The sequence below is a fragment of the Myodes glareolus genome, chromosome 8, assembly GCF_982192425.1.
Source record: "Myodes glareolus chromosome 8, mMyoGla1.1, whole genome shotgun sequence".
Classification (NCBI taxonomy): Eukaryota; Metazoa; Chordata; class Mammalia; order Rodentia; family Cricetidae; genus Myodes; species Myodes glareolus.
Window position 1 is genome coordinate 58149918 of NC_142033.1, and position 23723 is coordinate 58173640.

At 35.3% G+C, this 23723-nt stretch overlaps 1 protein-coding gene across 2 annotated transcripts in view; it reads right to left on the minus strand.

Annotated features, from left to right (window-relative positions):
* Slit2 (slit guidance ligand 2) overlaps nt 1–23723 on the minus strand; it is a 338826-nt gene that overhangs the window by 89548 nt on the left and 225555 nt on the right. For both annotated transcript variants that reach the window (XM_048415124.3, XM_048415123.3), the window contains exons 10-12: nt 8235–8306; nt 7710–7781; nt 971–1042 (exon numbers count right to left, since the gene is read on the minus strand). In XM_048415124.3, coding sequence (XP_048271081.1) covers nt 971–1042; nt 7710–7781; nt 8235–8306 — 216 coding nt within the window. The remainder of the gene's footprint in view (nt 1–970; nt 1043–7709; nt 7782–8234; nt 8307–23723) is intronic.

Consider the following 23723-nt stretch of genomic DNA (forward strand, 5'->3'; position numbering starts at 1 on the left):
CAGAATGGGAAAATATCTTCACCAACCCCACATCAGACAGAGGTTTGATCTCCAAAGTATACAAAGAACTCGAGAAATTGGTCATCAAAAGAACAAATAATTTAATAAATAATGGAGTACAGACCTAAACAGAAAACTCTCAACAGAGGAATCTAAATGGCTGAAAAACACTTAAGGAAATGCTCAACATCTTTAGTCGTCAGAGAAATGTAAGTAAAAACAACTCTGATATTCCATTTTATATCTTTAAGAATGGCCAAGATCAAAAACCCTGATGACAACTTATGCTGGAGCAGTTGTGGGATAAAGGGAACACTCCTGCATTGCTGGTGTGAGTGCAAGCTGGTATAGCCCCTTGGGATATCAGTATGGTGATTTCTCAGAAAATTAGGAAACAACCTTCCTCAAGACCCAATAATACCACTTTTGGATATATATACAAAGGATGCTCAATCATGCCATAAGGACATGTGCTCAACTATGTTTATAGCACCATTGTTTGTCATAGGCAGAGCCTGGAAACAACCCAAATGCCCTTTGAATGAAGAATGGATTAGGAAAATGTGGTACATATACACAATAGAGTGCTACACAGCAGAAAAAAAATAACGACATCTTTAATTTTGCAGGTAAATGGATGGAGCTAGAAAGCATCATTTTGAGTGAGGGTACCCAGACCCAGAAAGACAATTATCATATGTACTCACTCATTAGTAGTTTTATGGGATGTTTATCACTACATAACCTCTCCACAGTGGGGCAGCCAGAACACAATCATTCATTTTATTGTGATAAACATTCCTGGATAATTCTAAAGAGTTTTTTTTCACATAAATAGCTATGATCAACTTTAGCAATCATTTTTGTCACATTAAGTTGGGCCATTTTGGGTTAAAGCCTCCAGATAATTAAGAGATGGTGTATTAAAAAAACTTTAAGTTCTATATATTCATAGCAATGAAATACTTACAGTAGTTGTAAGGAAAATAGTCCTTCAAATAAACTTTTTGGGAGTTCAGTGATTTTATTTCCATACAGGACACTGAAACAATGATATAACAATTAGAATGATACAAGCCTGGCTAGTTCTTATATGTGCGTGCGCGCGCACACACACACAGACACACACACATACACACACACACACACACACTTAGGGAGATTAGTAAGCACTTAACATATTATAGCATCCATATGAAAATTGAATAACATAAAAACTGTCTGATTATCGATAATATACAAGCCTACTGTACATAATTTGGACTTCATCGAATACAAAACAATTTACAATTTATTTGACTTTTCTGAAAACAATCCTTGTCAAACCGTAATGTTTTCTACAAATAACACCCTACTTATATGCATGCACATAACTTGTAGGCAATCAGAGCACAATGTATGCAGAAAATAATATCAGTATCGAAACTCTTGCTCATTAAATGAGTGATTTCATGCTCAAAACACTGCTGTAAAAGTAGAACCAGATATAAGGGCAGGGACTTCGAAAACAAAAGGTACAAGACTTATGTATGAGGAACATTAGATCTTAGAGAATAATGATTATGAATCGAATTAAAAACATTTCAAGTGTATATTTCCCCTCCCACAAGTGTGAAGCGGAACGAACCGCGAAGATCCTGACATCTGATTGCACATCAAGTGAAGATATTAAGGAGAAAGGACCTGGACTTAATCACATCAGGACATCTGCCACCTAGCACATCTGTTAGTACACAGTGACGTTCTGGTACTGGATTGACAAGTGAAACGATGATAAATTAGCTGAGAATAATGAAGGAATATATTTCCAAGCGGGGTGAAACAATGGTGTAAAAAGTAAATGAGCCGAACGGAAGTGATTGAAAGATCATGTAAGTGTTAAAAATAGGTTCCCAATAATTTCTATTACAGCAATTGGAGTGAAAGAAAAATGTGTAGCAATTATTGGGGCCATTTGACTGATTATATAAAAATCATAGACATATTTACATAAGTTTTATGGATATATCATAAGACACTCTAAGAATTTCTGGTTAAGAAAATAACCCAGATAACACACACACACACACACACACACTATATATATATATATATATATATATATATATATATATGTATATTATGGGTAAAGTGTTTTATATGTATAAACCTTTTATATATATAACACTTTAACCATGCATAATTTGAAACACAGGAAAATTAAACTCAACTGTCCCAAGTAACCTGAATGATAACTTGGAATTTTACACTTTATAGGATTAAAAATTATTATTTAAGAGATATTTAGTAATATGGAAATTTTATAATGTGATAAGTACTTTAAATGTAGAAAATTTTATTAATAATATCATATAAATTTTCTTTAGAAATACAGGCATATAAATTCATAGCCAAAGTAGGAAGGGCTTTGCCTCCTAGAGGCTATTTACATGCACTTTCATTTTCATGTTTACACAGTGCCTACAATAAACATAATTTCAGAACTGGGTAAGGATAGATGAGTGTCTTGGTATACAAAGGAAAAGCTGAATAGATGATTTGTAATAAGTAATTTTCTTGACACCAATGAATGACTCTAGTGTGTGAAAGATGAAGGTGCAGAGGGAAAAAAATTACTTGAGTGAGGGGCATACTGTTTACCTTTTGAGATGCCAGAGAGCCGTGGGATGTATTACTGAGTAGGAAGAAAACACTCCAAAGAATAAATAAATCAAGGTGCTACATAGTGCAGGGAGACAGTCCATTTGTTCAGATGCCAGTGCCACAACTTTAAAGCACACTTGAAAAGGCACTTATATCGAATCTAGATAGAGACTTTTCTTTAGAGAATCAAACAAATCAATTAGAGAAGAAGCAATTTATTTTAAATATCAAAGCACCAAAGCAAAAATGCTGTATTGTCAGAGAGAGAAAGTGAAGTGAGGATCAAGAAACAAAAAAGGGGAAATGTATGTTTTTGAGACCAAGAATAAAAGCAATCAAGGGGAGAGACAACTGGACAGATAAATACGACATCAGCTCACAATATTTAATTGAATTGAAACAGCCAACAATAGCCAAGTGCCCTTGCACACGTCAGCAAGTATGCTAGACTGCAAACATGGCACCCAGTTCAATTAAATTCAACAAGTAAGTTGTAAATGTCTGCCATGTGGAAACATAGAACTGATCTGGCCTAGATGAATGGGTTTTATATCAATGGAACATTTCAAAGTGTAACTAAATTTCATATTTTTTAATCCACTGATATTTAAAAATCAACAAAGGCATTCATAAATCATGAGAGTCCCACTTTTAAGAAGATCAAAGTGTGAATCATTTAACGAGTTATTCACTTGGGAGAAGCATCTAAGGTGGTTTGTTTAGGAGAAAGGTCGTTAATTTACCACGGAATTATTTTTTTTCAAAGTACCATGTGGGTTGTCAAAGGATCATGTTACAAAATGACTAAGTTAATATTGTTAGTATCAGACCAAAAGGGAAAATAGAAAATAGCAGTGAAAGGAGGAACTCACGCAGGGACACAGGAAACACACTGGAGAGATGTTCTTGGTATGTGGTCTAGCAACCGCAAACAAAGTTAGTCAACAAATACTAAAAACCTATGAATGAGATTTCTTTACCAAATGCATAGCCATGTGAGGCCAGGGTACAATGTATTGTAGTGTGTGTGTGTGTGTGTCTGTGTCTGTGTATGAACATGTGTGTACACATGGACATGTGGGTATGCGTGTTTTAGCACAGAGCCCAACCTGAGTGTGCTCAATCACGTCCACCCTTTAGTTTCTGAGATCCAGTGGCTCACTGATCCAGGACCTCACTCACAGAGTGGACTGTCTTTTCTGTCAGCGCAAGGGATCCTACTGTAGCTACCAATACAGAGCTGGGATTACAGATAGAATCACTGTTCTTACATGAGAATGGTGTAAAGATGGCAGCAGCAGAAAAACAAGTCAAAATTATCCAAAGCCAAAGTAGTTTCAAGAAAATAAGATAAGATATATAAAGATGAGGGGAAGAGAAGACATAAAAATATAAAATGCAAGGAGGTCAAAGAATTTGTGGCTTTTTTTGTTTTGTTTTTGCAATGTTTTATTGCTTCTTGAGAATTTTGTATAATGTATTTTGGTCACACTTGCTCCCCCTCCCCCACCGAAAAACTCTCAGGCCCACTCTCCCTTTTCTACCCACACAACTCTGTGTCCTCTCTTTTGTTTTAAAAAACTTTAGACTGTTCAAGTTCAATTTGTGTTGTCTGTATACTTTTAGACGTGTGATGTCCCCTGGAGCCTGGGGAAATCACCAGGGGCCACACACTGAGGGACAACGGGGCTCCTGCTCTCCCAACACCTATGCTTTTTAAATACATAAATAATTAAAATATCAAAAAAAAACTAGAAAAAATAAATGATCTCCTCTGAACAGGAAGTTGGATCAAATCCAAATATCACAAATAACACACTGTCTCCAGAGAAACATGATTATTTAGATGGGGCGGGAGACTTTTTAGGTCCTTTATAACAGCACAGGCACATTAAGGAAGTTCCTGTTTGTGCCACTAGCAGCAAAGCTAAGAACACAAATCTACTTAAAACGTATGGGATTTGACTGAGGAAAATGGGCAACAGCAGCTGTGTTTGTCAGTTTAAACTCTGCCTTGCTGAAAGTTGGCAAAAGATAAAGTTCCTACAGCAGAAAAAAAATATGCAATGCAGGAAAACGTACTGCCTATTGCAAAAGATTTACTATGGGCCGACTTTGTCATTAAAGGACATGCCCAAAGACTTCATCCTATAAATTAAGAACATGATGTACATTGAGAATTGTAATAGTGAACAATTTTAAGAAATCAGAGCAAGGAGGAAGCAAGGGATAAATGGAGAGGATAGGTTTTCATTGTCATGGAAAGTCCAGTCGCGAAATATGTAATACTAGGCAGGGGAACGAACTGCAGTCCAAGAAAAGTCTACAGGAGACTCAGTTGAGCATTATACTGTGGCCTCTACAGAAACTGGGAATGACGTGATGAAGACACAAAAGTACAGAAAGTTAAATTAAAAAAGTATATATTTTATTTTAATATATGCATGTATGGGGGGATGTGCATGTGAGTGTTGGGGTCTCCATCTGACATGTGTACTGAGAGATAAGCTGGGGTCTTGCACAAGTGTAGTATAAAATGTTAAACACCTAGGCATTCTCTAGCCCTGTTAGTGATATTATATATAAATATATTAATTTAAAATAATGAAAATAAGGTGCTGATAGGCTAAGGATTTGGGGCATGGATATTCTCTGGAATATTTAAAATCCAGAACCATCCAAACTGATGTTCAGTCATGAAGAATCTGCTATGATTATACCTATTACCTCCAGAAGTTTGCACCCTACTTCTGTAAAGTCAGCAAGGGAAGACTCTGCTCCCCATTTTAGAGACAGGGTAACTGAGGCACATGTCAATTAGTAACTTGATCAGCCATGAGCTAGCAAGGGGGTGAAACCGGGACTGAATACAAAACATCACAATATTTACAGTGTAAGCTTGGCACTGTGTTACTCCGCTTAGCAGTTACTTGATCACCAAGAAAGGGTGTTTCTGAATCAGAACAAAATGATGAGTTGATAGAAATAAAACAATGAAGCTGTAGTGAGATGGAGAGATAGCACTATGGGACAAAGCCCCTGCCACGCTGCATGGGTGACCCATTGCTTCTGTGACGTGAGAGGCACGAGACAGGGATGTGTAGCTCCCAGGCTAGCCAGCCTGAAGTGTCCCATGGCAAAGACAAGGAGATCATGCAGAAATCTACACCCACAGCTCTTTTCTCCTCTTCATTCACAAGCACTCAATCAGGAACCGATGTCTGTTTCCTCCCACAAGATGTGAAACAGAGAGGAGAGAGCAGCAGGATTCTAATACGCTAACCCTAAGAGTAACTTCTAAACGTCACAGTAATGTTGTTGTTGTTGTTACAGTAAGGAAAACCAAAGACCACGAAGTAGGCAGTGAGGTGGCCCGAGGGAGCAAAGGGGCCAGCACAAACTGTGGACACGAGTGCAGTCCCAGGGCTCCACAGTTAAAAGGAAAGGAGGAGCTCCTGGAAGGTGTCCTCTGTTCTGCACCCATACACACAACACAAAAGCACACCTATGCACATAAATAAATATAAAATGCAGTCGTTTTCTACACCTAAGGATAAAATCATTCCATTAGTGTATGATTTTTAAAAGATATTGTTCTGACAATACATATTCTAACATATTAATATGTTGGGGTAAAATATACAATGTTATATATCAAACGATGCTGTACATACTAAGAATGGCTTTGAAAATTGCTGTACAATGCATGTCTTCTCTAAGACATGAGAATATTTTAGTAATTAAATACCAATTTCAAATTGTTTATTTTCTTTAATAAATAAATTGTATTTCTTTAATAAAAAATCTGTAGAGGTATTTGATATTGTATCATTTAAAATATTTTCACAGTTTCAGTAGATGTATGACGTGGGATTCCTCTCTGTATGCTGTGACTACCATTTCTTAATAGAGAAACTGTCGTGCGTTTGTGCAGGGAATAGCCGTAGGCACGGAAATCTAAACTGAATGCTGGGAGAAAGAAGATGGAGTCAAGGAGAAACCATGTAGCCCCACCAGAGACAGATGCCAGAACTTTAGCCTGTAAGCCACAGTCACATGGTGATACACAGATTAATAGAGATGGGTTAAATTAACATGTAAGAGTTAGCCAATTAGAAGCTAGAGCTAATAGCCAAGCAGTGTTTTAAATAATACAGTTTCTGTGTGATAATTTGGGGAGTCGGAGCTACTGGGTGGCCAGGAAACAAGCGGCCTCCCCACAACAGATGTATTAATCAAATTAATATAAATACATACTTGAGGATGTTTCTAGAAAGAACTTAAAGGATGAGGAATGAAAGAAACTTGTGGAAACAGATTTTGTTCTACTTATTAAGAGACACTGCAGCGCAGGAGGAGGGAGGAACTGACTCTAGAAACCGAGAAGATGGCCACGGTGTATATTCACGGGAACGAATAATAAGTAAGTTAGCCAGGCTCTAAATTCAAATTATAAAATAGCTAAAGGTTATTTTACTCGATATACTCTGAAAAGTTTTTATAAGATAAAAGAAGGGTAACCTTTAGTAACTTTATTTTAGACTGTCTCCTGATAGCTATCTTCCTGAAATTCCTCCTGAGCTTTATAACTAATGCTTATTATGAGTCTATTCGGGGTGGGGGAGGGATCCTCCTGTGAGGAAGGAAGGATTCAATGACTTGTCCCATGCCTATTTGTCCTCAGCAACACTTTGCCTTCCTCATCCTAAAAGGACCAACACCGTGCTCAGGCACTAGCAGTTAAGGACTAAGAGCCCACAAATCTAGATTTGCGAAAAGTACTTCAAAATAAACTGTTCACTCATTACAGCCGGGAATAATATTCCCCAAATGGAAATCTTCTCTTTTAATGACAAAGTTCAAAAAAAAATCTACCTAAAAACTGTCTGGTGTTAGAGCTAGACCTTCGTGAGATGATGAAGTCCACAGACAACAACCGTAGTTAAGAATTCATAGTTCATCATAGAAAGGAAGGATTTTTTTTTCTTGTCTTAATCTGAAAATTTATAAACTCTTGACTGTGGAGAAAATTTTGATTTCCTTTGGGAAAATCTGCGGCTACTTACAGTGAATTCAGAGAGCGCAGGCCCTGGAAGGCATCTGGGGCAAGCTCCGAGATCTGATTATTGCTCAGGTCTCTACACACAGAAAAAAGTTTAGGTTAAGTGACATGGGAGATGCTAGGCACATTGACTTCACGAGAAGAGAATTTACCTGTACACATTGTCTATGAAGACATGTACAACATTCAACAAAAATATTAGAAAATCCTAAAACTTAAAGGTGAATCACACACTGCCAAACAACTAGTATCCATTCACTTAAGTTATTAGTAAGGATGGCGTGTCTTAATTAGACAGTAGCATACCAAAGATGCCATGACCATTTTTGTGGCGACCAGTACACTAAATTACAGAGGACATTAAAAATTATAAGGTTTCACTACTACAATTAGAGTGCCATTATAGAACTGGGCCTCAGACTGTCATTAAGCTGTCAATCTCTTCAATATTCATGCTTAGTTCTTCCTACACAGCCTTGGCCTACACAATTTACAAAATGACATATCTTATACAACATTGTTAACTCACATTCTTCTGAGCTTTTTATATGGCGAGAAAGCTCCGGGAGGGACAGCCCTGATGGAGTTCTGTTCCAAACGTCTGCAAGGAAAGTAATAAAAATCGATATTTAGGAGGAAAAGTAAAAATCTAGACATGTTTAATTCAGACATAAGTTTCACATCAAGAAGGGACGTTACTGCTTTTCATGAGAGATCTTTTCTTCTTCTCCTCTAAACATCAGACTGACATTGAATGTGCTGCCCTTTAAAGTGAACCAAGATTGGAATAATAATGAGCAGAAAGTACCACCCAGGTACCACCGAGTCATGGGTTGGGCAGGAACCTTACACCGAGTAGGAAGCACATGTAGATACAAATTTAGGAGTATATTAATAAACTATGAGCAAATTAAATATACAAAAGTCTTGTATTTAGATGTATCATATGTTCTAATGATAATTTTAAGTTCAAAAATGAAATTACTGCTCTCTATCAAATTTTATAGATACTTTACCCTTTAAAGAAAGCACACTGTCAGTTGAAGAAACTGATACACTCACAAAATTAATTTTGAAGCCATGTATCAGGCATAGTGTTAAATTATAAACCTAGAAATGATGGAGAAATCTTCAGTATGCAATGTAAATCAGCTAATGTGCTATGTGACCACTACGGTAAAAATTATCTCAAAAAAGTACAGTCAAACATAGGTGGAATATTTTTATGATATGATAAAGATCAGAGTAAAGTTCAACTCTCACACACCATCTACTCTAAGATTCTGTTATTGGAGAAAAATAAGAAATATATGCCCAGCCATTGAACACACAAAGGGGAAGGTTTCACCAAGTCACTTAGTAAATATTTTGTTCAACAAAATAACAATGTCACCCAACCTTGTTCTTTCCCATATCAGCACCTGCGAGTCATTTCACAGCCTTTCTTTTCAGTTCTGCTCTGGATCCTGGAGATCTGACTCCAGGGAACCACTGTGGTAGGATTTAGACACTGAGAGTTGTTGGTGAAGACTGAAGCATCCAGAGGGAAAAGTCCAGAGTGTATTTTTCCTTTGTTTAGGGAATAACCCCAGAAGCCACAGCGCGGTCATCATAATTTCAACTTCTGCTAGATGTGCCTCATACTTTATCATTTTAAATTGGCTTTTTATCATTTTATTTTAGCTTTTGTAGACTTGAACCTAAGTAGAACTTTTTTCTTCTGTATTACCTTCCTACAAGTTTCAGAAATTTGTCTATATTAAAGTCTTACATTAAACTACATGGAATAAATAATATTTTGCTATCTAGATTTAAAAATATATACACATATGTGTACTTAACACATGTGTAATAAGTGTATATATGTTCTTATATATAATAAGCATATACACGTTCATAAACTTATATGTGCATACATGTTTCTCTATAGGTACACACACACACATATATAGATAGGTATATGGAAAATGCATATAAATGCATTTTATTTTGTGCTTGAATATTGCATATTTTGTCCTTATCAGGTTGTTGGCTTTTGGGAGCAGATTTATCTCAGAAGACAGGAAACCATCACATTACTATATATGGATTCAAGACCAGGGGAGAAGGTTTAGTGCTGACTGAGTGCACACACACATACCCACAGTTTAGCATTTGAATTATTTGTCTAGGTCTTAGAAAACATATTTTTCACAGGCTCTAAATATAGCCAAGACAAAGTTATTTTGCTCTAATAGTCATTTGGCAATGATGCTTTAAAGATCTCACTCGTTCCAATTTTGATTCATTCTTAAACTACAAAAAATTCAAATAATCTGTCTATGCCAAGGAAACTTTACATATCAGTTAATCGCTGGATCATCGTAACATAATGATTATGAAAACTAGGAATGTTTTTGAGTTGTTTTAACACAATGAAAAATTTGTTCAGTTAACTTTTTATAATATTATGTGAGACTGTTGAAAATAATATAAAGGAATCAAGAACATCATTAAATGATTCACTCTTTATAGATATTTACAAATGGTGCTGCTTGGGGTTGTATAGTGATGAAAGGTATTCTGAACCCATAAATTTAAACAGACTAATTCTATTCTTTAAGGGGACTTGAGGTATTCCATGGAAAGCTTAATATTTATTTGTAGATTTAAAGTTTCTGTACCTAGCATACTTATAATTTCTAATTATTCCAGTGGTAACTAAGTATATTTTAATATTTGTGTTCAAACTTATTATTTCTTTTAAAAGTGTGCACTTGTCTGCATAAATATATGCACGTGGGCACACTCAGATGTTCATGCTTGTGCACATGGGGCCATAAGAGAGTGCTGGATCCCCCTGTGATGGAGTTATGGGCATTTGTAGGACACGCCACTAGCTAAATGCATTCTATGATTTGATCTCACATATTCATCATTATACAGCAAGTATTCTTAACTGCTCTGCCCCCTCTATTGCCTACCAGTGCCTGTTGTTATGGTAAGTTATATTTAGTCTATATTCAATTCCATTGAAAATATTCATATTTAAATCAATCACAAGTATGAATAATAAATCTTTTTAGAAATGGACTAATGAATACTATCATAGCTATAAAACAGTGAATACAGGGTGAAAGTTTATTGGATAATTATAATTATAAAATTATATTAGATAATTAGATAAATTGCAAGGCCTCACATGTAACTAATGACAGTATCTGTATTGTTCATTATTGTGATGTACCATGATTTAAATTTCACATTGAAAACTGCTTCATCTACAACTTAGACAACAGAACACTGAAGAATGGCATGCTAGATGGACCTGCTGGCTTTTCTTATTTGCTTATTTTTAACGTAGCTAAAACGGGTCTTTGAAAAAGCTTGTGCTTCTATTTACACTTAGCAGCTAATTGTTTTGTTGTTGTTGTTTTATTACACTGTCTCAGCAGTCCATTTAGGACCAACATGATTGCATTCCTCCATCAAAAGAAAAAAATGATTCTCACTGGAGAAGACATACTACCAGAAGAGACACCAAATATACTTTATAATGTCTCGTTTTCACTTAATTCATACTTAATGGACAACGAACAATTATGTAATTCCGTTAAGCTTTTAGCTTTGTTGAAGAAAATGATTTATTTTACTAGACAAGAACCTTAGAATGAATTTGACAAACTAAACAACGTTCACCTCTAATGGTGATCCCAAGAGGGGGAGAAGAAAGCATTTGACCAGACGATGTGAATAAGAAAGAAAACCTCAGCATTTTCAGGTTAAGAAAACGGCAGGCTATATTTACATTTCTTAACTCTGTTAGCTTCTGATCTCTGCTTATTAGCATAGAATCTGCTGAGTTTCAAAGAGTGCACATTTGAGTCCATTGTTCCATGAAGAATCTAATTAGAAACATTTCAAGATTATGGAAACAGATATGGTAATGGGTACGACATATTTGCATGATTAGGACAATACATATCATAATTAAGAGCTATCCAAATGTCAATCCTTCAGAGATTATGCTGTGTCTCCTTTAGAAAATAAAAACAAATTAAACAAAGTGAACAGGGTAGAAATTCTATGGCCTGCATACCACAAGGTTGATGCATTTCATGTAAAGCTGCTAGGACCAATTTATTCAATAGGATCTATGTGGCCGAACCCACAACATTTTATAATCATATTATATATAAATAGACAGATATCCAGGTGTAAATGTTTATTTCATATACCCATACACTACACTATATCATTCTACATAATATATGTAATGAAAGATATGGCTATTGCCACTTTTTTAAAATTAGAAGTGTATTTTAGTGCTCTGCTCAGTGAGATGAAGTATTTAATTGTATTGAGTGGGGATGAGTCCCAAATCCTCACAAGATTTAGCCAATAACGACCTTTCTTGTATTTTTTTCTTTCGATTAATGCCTTGAATCTCTGCTGGTTTGTGCTTCCTAACAGCAACTGATCACAGGAACTTCAGGGTCTGTTTCAAAAATTAGACAAACAGGAAGACCGTGCTGGGAAACTGGAGACCCCAGAGCATGGGAACTGTATAGGTTTAGCTGCGAGCTCAGAAGGTACCACAGTGCCACTGCTGATATGCACCTCTGCGACCTAAAATACACGGCAGCGGTTACAATGGCATAGCTGTTAGACACACAAGTTTTATTAAACCCACCATGATACAGTGTTTAAGAAATTGCCAAATGAGCTATGCATATATTTATGAGATATTAGACAAATTAGTCTAGTTTAACATTCACGTCTCATCCCTCTCTCTCAAGGGTTTTCCGAGTAGAATTATTTTTAAAATAACACAAAATAACACCCACATAAGAAATATTAAAAAGTCATATATATATGTATATATATTCAAGACTGAAAATATTCACCCTTTGTGGATAAAGTATGAACTTTGTACCGATACAGCTATATGGGTTCTTCATTCTTTGTGTTTCTTCTTTTTGCAAAATAATGAAAATCATCTACTTGGTAAGAAGTGCAGTTTAAATAAAATATATTGTATTTCCTTGCACTAAGGTAGGTGAATAAAGATTTGACATTTACACATATATATTATTCAATAAAATATCTGAAAATCATGGTCATCAACACACATTATTTAAAACAATATATCTGCAACCTGATATGATCTCTAGTGTGAAATTAATATATGGTGAAATAATATTTAAGAGTGAAATCATAATATAGTTCTTTCAGCTAGTTCCAATATTATAATAAACACATGTATATAATTCACATCAAAACTGAAAAAAACCTGATGATAAGATCTGTAATCATACTTATTAATGTTTAGCTTTTTCTTTACTGCCTTAGAAACTACAAATGATTTTTACAATACTAAGTAAGATAAGAATTTCGATTGACTACGCCTGTAACATACAGCCCAGATGCTGATTATACATGGCCATAAAACTGACATGTTTTTGCATTTTCTCCATCTGCTGTTAACATAAATGGCAAAAACAGCTGTCAGAGAATGGAACATGGGTTTAATGGATGAAGGGAGGGAAGGTGCAATGACTCTATCTTTTGAAAGTTAAATTGAGCGATGCAGCCAAGATAGTCTGGACATAGTAAACACCAGTATCTGCAGACAGAAAAAAAAAAAGGTTCTATTTAAACTGGGGAGTCTGGCACCCAGTACATATAATTTTGAAACCAGTATTTCATGTTTAGTTTCAAATTTTAGCAATGGGTTTATGCTATTGGCTTCCTTGATGTGTACCTACTAAAATCAACACAGCATGTTTTATGCTAAAATATTATTTCTTTCTCCTCAGCATTGTCACTGACACTTCCTCAGTTTAATAACTGTCTCCACAGCTGAGTGAATATTGCCCTCTCGGTGTTTAATTTTGCATATAGCTAACACATTTGCCTCTGGGCTGTGTCCACACTAATTGATTATCAGCTGTTTTTGTCTTTGATGAGTTGTTCCTGAGAATTATCCACTTCCTTAGCCCCATTCGATGCCATTTTAATACGCATGCCCAGACACACACTCAACTGTAGTTTCCATCATAAGGAATAATCCTCCACTAGGTCTCTTACTCTAAAGCAATACAGGACTATTCGTGAGCATGAAAATGTGGATCTGTCTGCATGAGCACATCTCTTGGGTAAATGCTAGAGCTATTTGCATTTATTCACGTAGATACATTTCCAAGTCCAAAAATTCACTCAGATATAGATAAATGAATTAAAAGAAAAATGAATTCATTTACACCTAACCTGAAAAATGTATTTATAGAGACAGAGTGAGATTCACAAAGTGAATAAAATTAATTTTTTATCTATATATATCTACCATCTATGTATGTATGCATGTAAGTATGTATATATGTATCTGCCTATCAGTTGTCTATCTATCTATCTATCTATCTATCTATCTATCTATCTATCTTTCTATCTATCTATCTATCTATCTATCTATCTATCTATCTATCTATCTATCTATCTATCTGTCTATCTATTTATCTATCTATCTCTGTCTGCCTGTTTGTCTATCTATCTACTATCTAACTAGCTATCTTTTATCTACCTATCATCTATATCCTAATCAATACAAACATGAAAAAAAGGAGTCTGTTGTTTTGTTTTAAAATAATAACTGAAGCCCTTTGGATAATTACCATGTATCAAGCCTTGTGTTATATCTCAAATTGGCTAATTATTTTCATTTGCAAATATCTGTCTAAATTCTTAATCTGCGTACCTGCAACTGATTATCCACAAATCCATGATATAATTTCTTTTTAAAGTAGCAGCTTTGATCCTTCGACGAATGAATGATATTTTGGTCCCAGATACTCTCATTTTATGTAAGGTTCAGCATATTTTACAGTTTGAGTTGTCTAGTTTGTTTTTGCAGTATTACCTGGTTAAGGGAACCAGTCACATCAGTGCTAGAGAGGCACATTGGGATAACATCCCATCAGGACCTGCTTCCAGGCTTGCCTTTACCATTTTTGCTAGGGTCTGTTACAAAGGTGTGTTTCAGCTTCTTTCTTTCTTGCCGAGCTTCACGGTGATATTTACAACAAAGAACTCTATTCGTACCACCCCCTTGCCTAAACCATTCTCCCATGTGCTATATTACAATCCAGCTTTTCCTCAAGCTTTAGCTACTGTTGTACCTATTGATAACTGCAAACTTAAAGTTTCCTCCAAAGCACAGAGCTTTCTCACCTTCCTGGGGTCGTTACGTGATATTTCCTTTGTATAAGGATTTTCAATTTTCTCTATACAAAAGCACATCTTCATACCAGAAGGACGTGATTCTCCCAGGCAGATCATGTGCTCTTCTGGCCTTGTTCAGAGAAAGCAATTTATGATTCTCACAAGACTTTCAACTACTCTGCATAAGGCTTCGGCTTTCTGCACTGTAAGCTGTCTGAAGGCAGTCAGTGTGCTTTTCAACCTTAATGGCCAACGCAGAATGGGGGGTTTTCATACTGACCAAGTGCAGAGTGTAATGAAAGATACCATTTCATACACATTTTTCTTCTTTTATAGCTTAACTCACAGACTTTTGGAGCCTTTTAAGGGAATCTCTTGGAGTACTGCTTTGTTGTTATTGTTGTTGTTATATCATCTATGTCCTCATTTCTCTAATTTTTTTTAACATTTTTTATAATTTTATTGTACTCCTTTTCATTTATAAAGAAACGTGAACAAAACAACCTCATGTTTAAAGTTTCATGCCTCACAATCTTTTATGAATATCGTTATCATTGTGTTAACTATTACACAAGACAACTTTTAAAAGTGTTATAAATACATACAACAGGCATAAATACTATTTTTATATTAGCTGATTAATGAACACAAAGTTACAATAATATAGAACACAGAACCAAGTCATGCTTTAGGCTAGTTGATCCTGAGTGTAATAAGAATATATTGAAAATCTTACCTAGTCTTTAGATAATAAGAGATAGCTTCTTAATATTGTGAACTAAAGCAAAATCACCCCAATCTTTAATTCTACATTTTCTTCAAGCACAAGAAAATAACTTTCTATAGAAAAACAATTTTTTTGAAGTTATTAACTTATTTAAAATTAAGAGAAATTGGGGTCTGGAGAGATGGCTTGGCAGGTCATGCTCTGGCTGAGGACCAGAGTTTGGTTTCTGAAAACCACTTCAGGTAGCTCAGAACCACCTGTATCTCCATATGACCACTTTGGCCTCCATGGTTGTCTACTCACAGGTGGTACAAATCTCTCTCTCTCTCTCTCTCTCTCTCTCTCTCTCTCTCTCTCTCTCTCTCTCTCACACACACACACACACACACATAAACATGCACACACACACCTAAATAAAAGTAAATCTTTTCAAAATTAAGAAATAGTGAAATTGTATGCTATATATTTGCTACATAAAAAATTTCATTAGAAATTGAATCATTTGCTTTCATTAGCTATTTCCTCAACACTGTCTAAGGTGTAAATACAAATTATTTTATATATCCTGTGAGGAATTTAACATTTTTGTTTGTTTGTTTGTTTTTGTTTTTCAAGACAGGGTTTCACTGTGTAGCTTTGGAGCCTGTCCTGTAACTCACTCTGTAGATCAGGCTGGCCTCGAACTCACAAATATCTGCCTGCCTGCTTCCTGAGTGTTGGGATTAAAGGCATGTGCCACCACTGTCCAGCCTAATATTGCACATTTTATTTATCTTTAAAACTTATTTTTAAATGAAATAATTAAAAGAAAATTAATCACACAAGTGATAGCTAAGTAACTGAGATATTATTAAGTGTATACTAAATAAAGTTTATTTAGGATTTATTGAATATTTCTATTTATTGTTTATTTTTTACTTGAGATAAGGTCTCATTCTAGTCCAGTCTGGTCTTTAACTCATTATAGCTCAAGCTGGACTCAGGCTCATGGCACTCCTGCCTCAGTCTGTCAAGTGTTCGTATTATAAAACATAGTATAAAACAGAATACTTAGCAAGTCATTTTAAAATTATTTAATTCAGAAAAGATTAAACACAAGCTGATCAAATCTTAATTATTTACTATTTCATGTAAATATTGAAAGGATTTTTAAATAACTTGGGAAAATACTGAATAAATACTATTATAAGCAATGGAAAATTCAAAATTTTGGAAGATGAAATTAGAGAAGAGGCTTGCAAAGAGGACGAACTGCACAAAAGTAAGAGGGAAAGCGTTTGAGCAGAAGTGGAAAAAGAAGAAATTTTAAGTAGTCTCAACATGTAAATTCAGTTTATAAACAGGTATTCATATTCCAAGAATATTGTTGATTGCATTCCTTCATTTTTTTTTGTGCCCCTCAATGAAAGAATGCATAAAGAAAGTGTGGCACATCTACACTTTAGAGTACTGAGTTACTCAGCGGTAAAAAACAATGACATCTTGAATTTTGCATGCAAATGGATGGAATTAGAAAACACTATCCTAAGTGAGATAATCCAGACCCAAAAATATGAATATGGTATACATTCACTCATTAGTGGATACTAGTCATGAACAAAGGGCATTGAACCTATAGTTCATGATCCTAGACAAGCTATGTAATAAGGTGAACTCAAAGAAAAACATATATAGATACACCTGGAAATTGGAAACAGACAAGATTGCCTGACAAAAATTGGAGAGCATGGGGGTGGGGGTGGTGGTGGGTAAAAGGAAAGAGCGAAGGGGAAGAGGAGGGGGGAAGAGGAGAGGAGAAGGGGAGGGTTGGGGAGAACTTGAGGGAATGGGATAGTTGAGATGGAGGAAGGACAGATAGGAGAGCAAGGAAAGATATACATTGCATTGATTGAGGGAGCTATTTTGGGGTTAGCAAGAAACCTGGATCTAGAAAAATTCCAAGGAATCCACGAGGATGACCCCAGCTAAGACCCTAAACAATAGAGGAGAGGGTGCCTTGTCTTGTAGTCAGACTGATAATTATATTAAATATCACCATAGAACCTTCATCCAACAACAGATGGAAACAGAGGCAGAGACCCACATCAGAACACTGGACTGAGCTCCCAAGGTCCAGTTGAAGAGTGGAAGAAGGGAGAGTATGAGCAAGGAAGTCAAGACCACAAGGGGTTCACCCACTGAGACAATGTGCCTGAGCTAATAGGAGCTCACCAACTCCAACTGGACTGGGAATGAACAAGCATGAGATCAAACTAGTCCCTCTGAATGTGGTTGACAGTTGGGGCCGACTGAGGGGCCAATGACAATGGCACTGGGATTTGTCTCTACTATATGTACTGGCTTTTGGGGATCCCATTCTCTTTGGATGTATACTTGCTCAACCTGGACTTAGTGGGGAGGGCCTTGGACTTTTCACAGGGCAGGGTGCCATACCCTCTCTTAAGATTAAAGGGGCTTGGGGGGAGGGTAAGTGGAGGGAGTTGGAGCAGAGTGGAAGGAGGGGAATAAGTGGGAACTTGGATTGATATTTTTTAAAGTAACAAAATAAACGCTCACTGAGCTTTTTCAAGATTGATTTTTTTTTATTTTAGTAAGATTCTCATCTTACTTAAGTAAGAAACTCATCTGTTTTTTTTTCCTTTCCTCTCTTCTGCCAGAAAATGAAATTGTTAGTCTTTGAAGGATTATATATCTATGCCCTGGCATTACAAAAGAAATATGACTTCAAAGAAAGATAACCATGCATCATCTTTAAGGTGATAAAAGCATCCATCTCTCAAGAAGGAGAGTAATTACAACATGTTGGGTTGGTCATCAGAGAATGCAGCCAAACGAAATATAACACTTACTTACAGTGTACTTCAAAGCATTATATGTAAGAAGAAAATTTCATTGACGAATTCTTTCATCTTTCTAATCCACTTTAGCCTAGACTATCAGACATTTTTAAAATTAAATTTATTTATTCAAATTTTGGAAATTCTGCTTATAAGCAATCATTATGTCAACAAGGAAAGTCTGACTCGACCTTGAAGTTACACTTATTAATCTTGGTACAACAGCTTTCTCATAGATAAGTCAACATTAAGTGCTTGATTGATTCTGAATTGTGTATACTTTCACTTCCAATAACTATTCATCAACTGCTTATCAAAGTCCTTTGGTGTGCCACGGTATTAGATTTGTTACAGGTTAGGGTTCTCTCTAGAATAGAGAGAGAACTTGTTCTTGCCTTCTTAGAACTCAAACGTTAGTATTAAAAGACGTTTAAAAACACAAATACACATATCTGCTAAAGAATTTTCCCTTCCTGTAGTCATCTTTTTTACATGAGGGATGGTTCCCTTTTACTGTACAAAACATTTTAGTTCTATACAGTCCAAATAGTTAAGTCATAACAGTTATAATGCCAGAATAGATTGAGACAGCTGCTGAGAGAGGGAAAGACCATGTTCTCTAAGAGTGTAGCTCTCGAGAAGCTGACTGTGGTTCAGTAAAAGACTGGATACCCTGAATGTTGGTATAGTACAAATTGGTCTTGAATGGTTTAAAAATAAAAATCACAAAGTTAGATGGGTGGAAAATGGGGGGAGTGGATCTGTGAAGAAATGGTGGAAGGGAGGTAGATATCAAAACATGCTATTTGAAACTTCCGATGAATTAAAAAAATAACATAAACTTATAAATTAAAATGTGATCAGTAGATACAGTCAAAACCTATTCCCAGCCCACGAATGCAAATGCAAACCATTGGCCATGATAAAATCATTGTGCAGTCAGGCTTCCTGAGGAGAGTTCCCCCAGGGTTTTCTGAACATGCCTCTGAAGTGGTTTTCCTACTCTGTAAAACTCATCACACGAGTCAATGAAAATTCAAATTATATGCTATGTGTGCAAGCATTCAGCGCTGAAGAGTTTAAATAGATGTTAACCTATTTCTAGTTTATGATGTTTTATATCTCCAAGAAAAAATGTTTTGTAAAGCACCAAAATATGATCTGTGCTTGCTAAAAACAAACTAAAATGGAGGGAATATTTGCATATTGTTTAGTAACCTAGATTACAGTCAGGTCTTCACTCATCTAGAGCATATATACTTTCTCTTTATTACAATTATGAATGTTTTAGTAAAGATATATCACAGCCTAAGAAAACAAACATGTTAACACTATTAAAATATCTCAATCTGAAATAAAGATGCCGCAAGATAACTCATAATAAACCTTGTTTAGAAATATTTGAATAAAATGAATAAATATTTTAATACTAAAACAATAATAATGTGAACAATAATATTTGAATAAAGTTATCTCTAAAAATGAAAAACAATGTTTTTGAGTACCATTTGCATGATTTTTCAATACTACCAATATTCTTTATTTTCAGCAGATAAAAATGTGAGTCACTGAGCTAGTATGTTACATTTCTGAAGGTGTTTCATTCCCACTGAATAATGCTGCAATAATCAGAGAAATAAAATTCATCTGTAGCCTGACAAATGCTTTTATACCAATATAAATTGAAGCTATGGTACCACAATATGACATATCACCCCTTTAATATGGGTAAACCCAACGGGATGCATTATTCAGCATAACTTCCATGCTACTAAACTCCAACATTATGTGAAGTCTATAGAGCATGCAAGGTAGAGGCAAAGGGCTAAAGTTAAAAATAAAAATGATTAATAGGGCAAGCCATTTAAAATGTCCTACATCACTGTATTGCTTTTGATACATTTTTGCCCCTAGCTTGCTCTTCTAGAACATCCGTTAGTCCCTCTTTGCTATGAGCAGATCTAACCGCTTTCTTCCTATGTGCACATACACGTTCTTTAACTCTTGATTTTCCTCACCGGTTTTATTTAACTTTATTTTTTTTCTCAAAGATATTCTTTTATTCTAATTTTCTAATGATTGCAGGTTTCTGGATTTTAAAATCAGTTGTTCTTAATAACGATTTGAACTGTTCCTTTTCACCCTTTGGTATTCCCAGTCTTAACATGGATAAGTGGCTTTTGTAAAATTGTTGACAAAATTGGATCCTTTCATATGAATGGTTAAAAGTCTGAACTGCTTTGGACTTCAGCCGGCTCAAAGGCAGCAACACTTGCTCAAGGGGACCACATTGCCTGGAGGCTTTCTCGCTTTCACTGTCCTAGCCTTCTGCTCTCTTGCCTCTTTTCTCCTTCCCTTGGTTACTTGATGAAATTACTTCTCAACACAGATTTTTTGGGGGGGTCAGTTACTTCATAATTTTTGGCTCAGGCAAGTTCTTTCCTTGCTTAAAATTATTATAACCTGCATTATGTTATTGCCTAAACCATTTTACAATTTTTACTTGTTATTTACAGTGAATGAATCAGTCTTCCCCTGCTTAGGTTTGAAATTGGCATTGGTTTTGCGGCATTTTCCCATAAATCCTCACCAGTAGTATGAATCCCTACTAACCAATCCTCTGTAGTAACTCTCATCGGTTTCCCTGTCCCCTTCTTATTATTGCCCAACATTTCCTCCTCTTCCAACATCTACAAAGGTCAATGCAATAGATTCCTAGGTATCTTCTGCTTTGAAAGTCCATTGAGATACAGCCCTAAGACTAATTCTTTTGAAAGATTCAATTAAAAATACCTGTTTTCAGATGCATTCCAAATAAATTCTAAGAGTTTCATAGTATCGAAACCCTCTATGAAGTTGCAATGACCCATTTTTAAATGTCCTTTTCTCTGTTCTCTGCGTTATGACATGTCACCCAAGCAGCATTCCTATATAATCTGTCCATCTTCGCAATGTTTTATTAACTCAGAGAGTTTCCTTCCATTCACCACCTCTCTATGGGGCTTAGTGCAGGGGCTACTTTTGTACTTTGTGTTCCAGGTTTGAGGTATCATTTATGGGTTTCTAGATTATGATGTGTATATAGTTCTACACATATTATTTTATTTCCTAACAACAAAATGTTTTGGCTTCCAAAAATGATGAAATCATAGACGAGTAATAACTTAATCATGAACTCGGAGTCAGTAAATGAGAGATAAAACTGGGATTCTAAACAAAATATATCAACTCTTCTTACCCACTGTATCTTGGCCTCCCCTCTCTGCTTTTGTAATGCCTCTGGCCTTTGCATGCATGCCACTCATCTAACAAGGAATACTTGATACCTCATTCCATAGTTATTAAATGCTATTACTAAAGAACCAGTCATTAATTAAAAGAAAAATCTCTGAAAAATTGATGACGACTTTATATACTAAATATATTTTTGTTTCTGGATAGGTCATTATATTGTTTCACTGTTTAAGAAAAAAAAAACCCATGAACTGAAGTCAATACATCACAGAGATACTTGTACATGCAGATCTATTATGGTAACACTACTCAATATCTAAGTTATGGAATCAGCCTAGGCCACTGTCAGCAGATGATGAATAAGGAAAATGTGGCCTGCATGTAAACACAGTGGAATTTTATTTGCCTCTAAAGGAGAAAGACATATATACTTTTCTGGAAAGTGAATGTGACTGGAAATCAACATACCAAATTGATAAACTAGATAGGAAAAGCAAAAAAATATTTCCCATTTCATGATTTTTTTCTTTGTGGGTCCTAAAAATTTCTTATAGAAATGTAAAGCCATATATGTATACACACATAAATACACAAAAATATATCCATATAAAACATGAAAACAAAATAGAGTCTGGGGTAAGGAAGGAGAGGCTAGCAGAAGGGAAATGCAAGTTGGCAAGAGGAGGAAACAGAACTAGGGTGAATATGATCACAGGCATGAGATATTTGAAAGAAATTGCTTTTATGAAGTCCAATGTTATATGTGAGTATACATCAGTAAGCTTATAGTACATAGATGCAGTCTTTTAAATAATAAGGATTATTGACTGCATGCACTGCTTGTGCATTTTCTCTATCAGATATTCTTCATGTATCTGTAAAAACAAATCTTGTGAAGATTAACGATTACTGTGAATTTCTTTTCATAATATACGTCAGGCTTTCTTCTATGTTCTAACTAAGCTAAAAAACTTCGGTAACAATGCCTTCAATGACAAACAGAGACTTATTACAACAGTGTTTTCTTTTTGCCATGCCTCAAAGTGAAAGTATTATCTTCCCATTCACCTCTATAATCTCTGTTGCCTACCACTCAATTCCACCTGCTATTTGTTCCTAGTGTTTCTTTCTTACAGAATTGGAACTGTTACTTCCCAAACCATATCTCATTCTTCTTTCAATTCCCAGCCAAAACTAAACACGTAGAAATCGTAAGATATTATTCCACCAACTAAACCTTGGATGAAGCGTCTATTATGCTTCGGTGCTTGTATAAAAATCTCAATGGATTTTGGAGGTTCTGTAGAAGATCATGTTTCTTATCCCAATTATCTAAACACATTAAGCACATATTATACTTGAAGATAACATATATTCTTGGACTAAGATTATTCTCACATAAAGTAAATTGAAGCAGTTCACTTATATAAATTAAACAAATGGGTTGAAAGGGGTAGTTCTTGAAAAGTTCTTTTTGCTTTTTATGAGAAATTGTTCCTCTTTTATTAATTTAAAAAAACAATAAAATCTGATTACAGTGTTACAATTTAGAGTTGCCCTATAAAACAGTAACATGATAATCTAGGCAGTTAGAGATACCGTCTTCATTAATAAAAACTGAGATCAGAATTTTTCTCGATACTTCCAATGATCCTGACGTTCCGAATTGCATCTTATATGCATTTGTTTCATGAACATGACTTATATTTCACAAGGACACTAGTGCTCAATCCTCAGTGTCACAAAAAGAAGGTCTATAATAGTCAAGCGAACTGAGCTTTTGAAGGAAGTAGTGACTATGTTACAAACTTTAAAAAGTTTTCTAGCTAAGTAATAGATGACACTTGCTACAGTCTAGCACATTCCATACTTTATATACTCTATGCATTTAAAAAGGATCATGAGACTTGACTCTAAACCTGAGTTTTTGAGAAGGCAGCAACCCTCTCGTTGTGCTTAACGTACTTCTGTTGGCCACCTTTTTGTACTCCATTCCTTTAGCCAAAACCCAACATCACTAAAC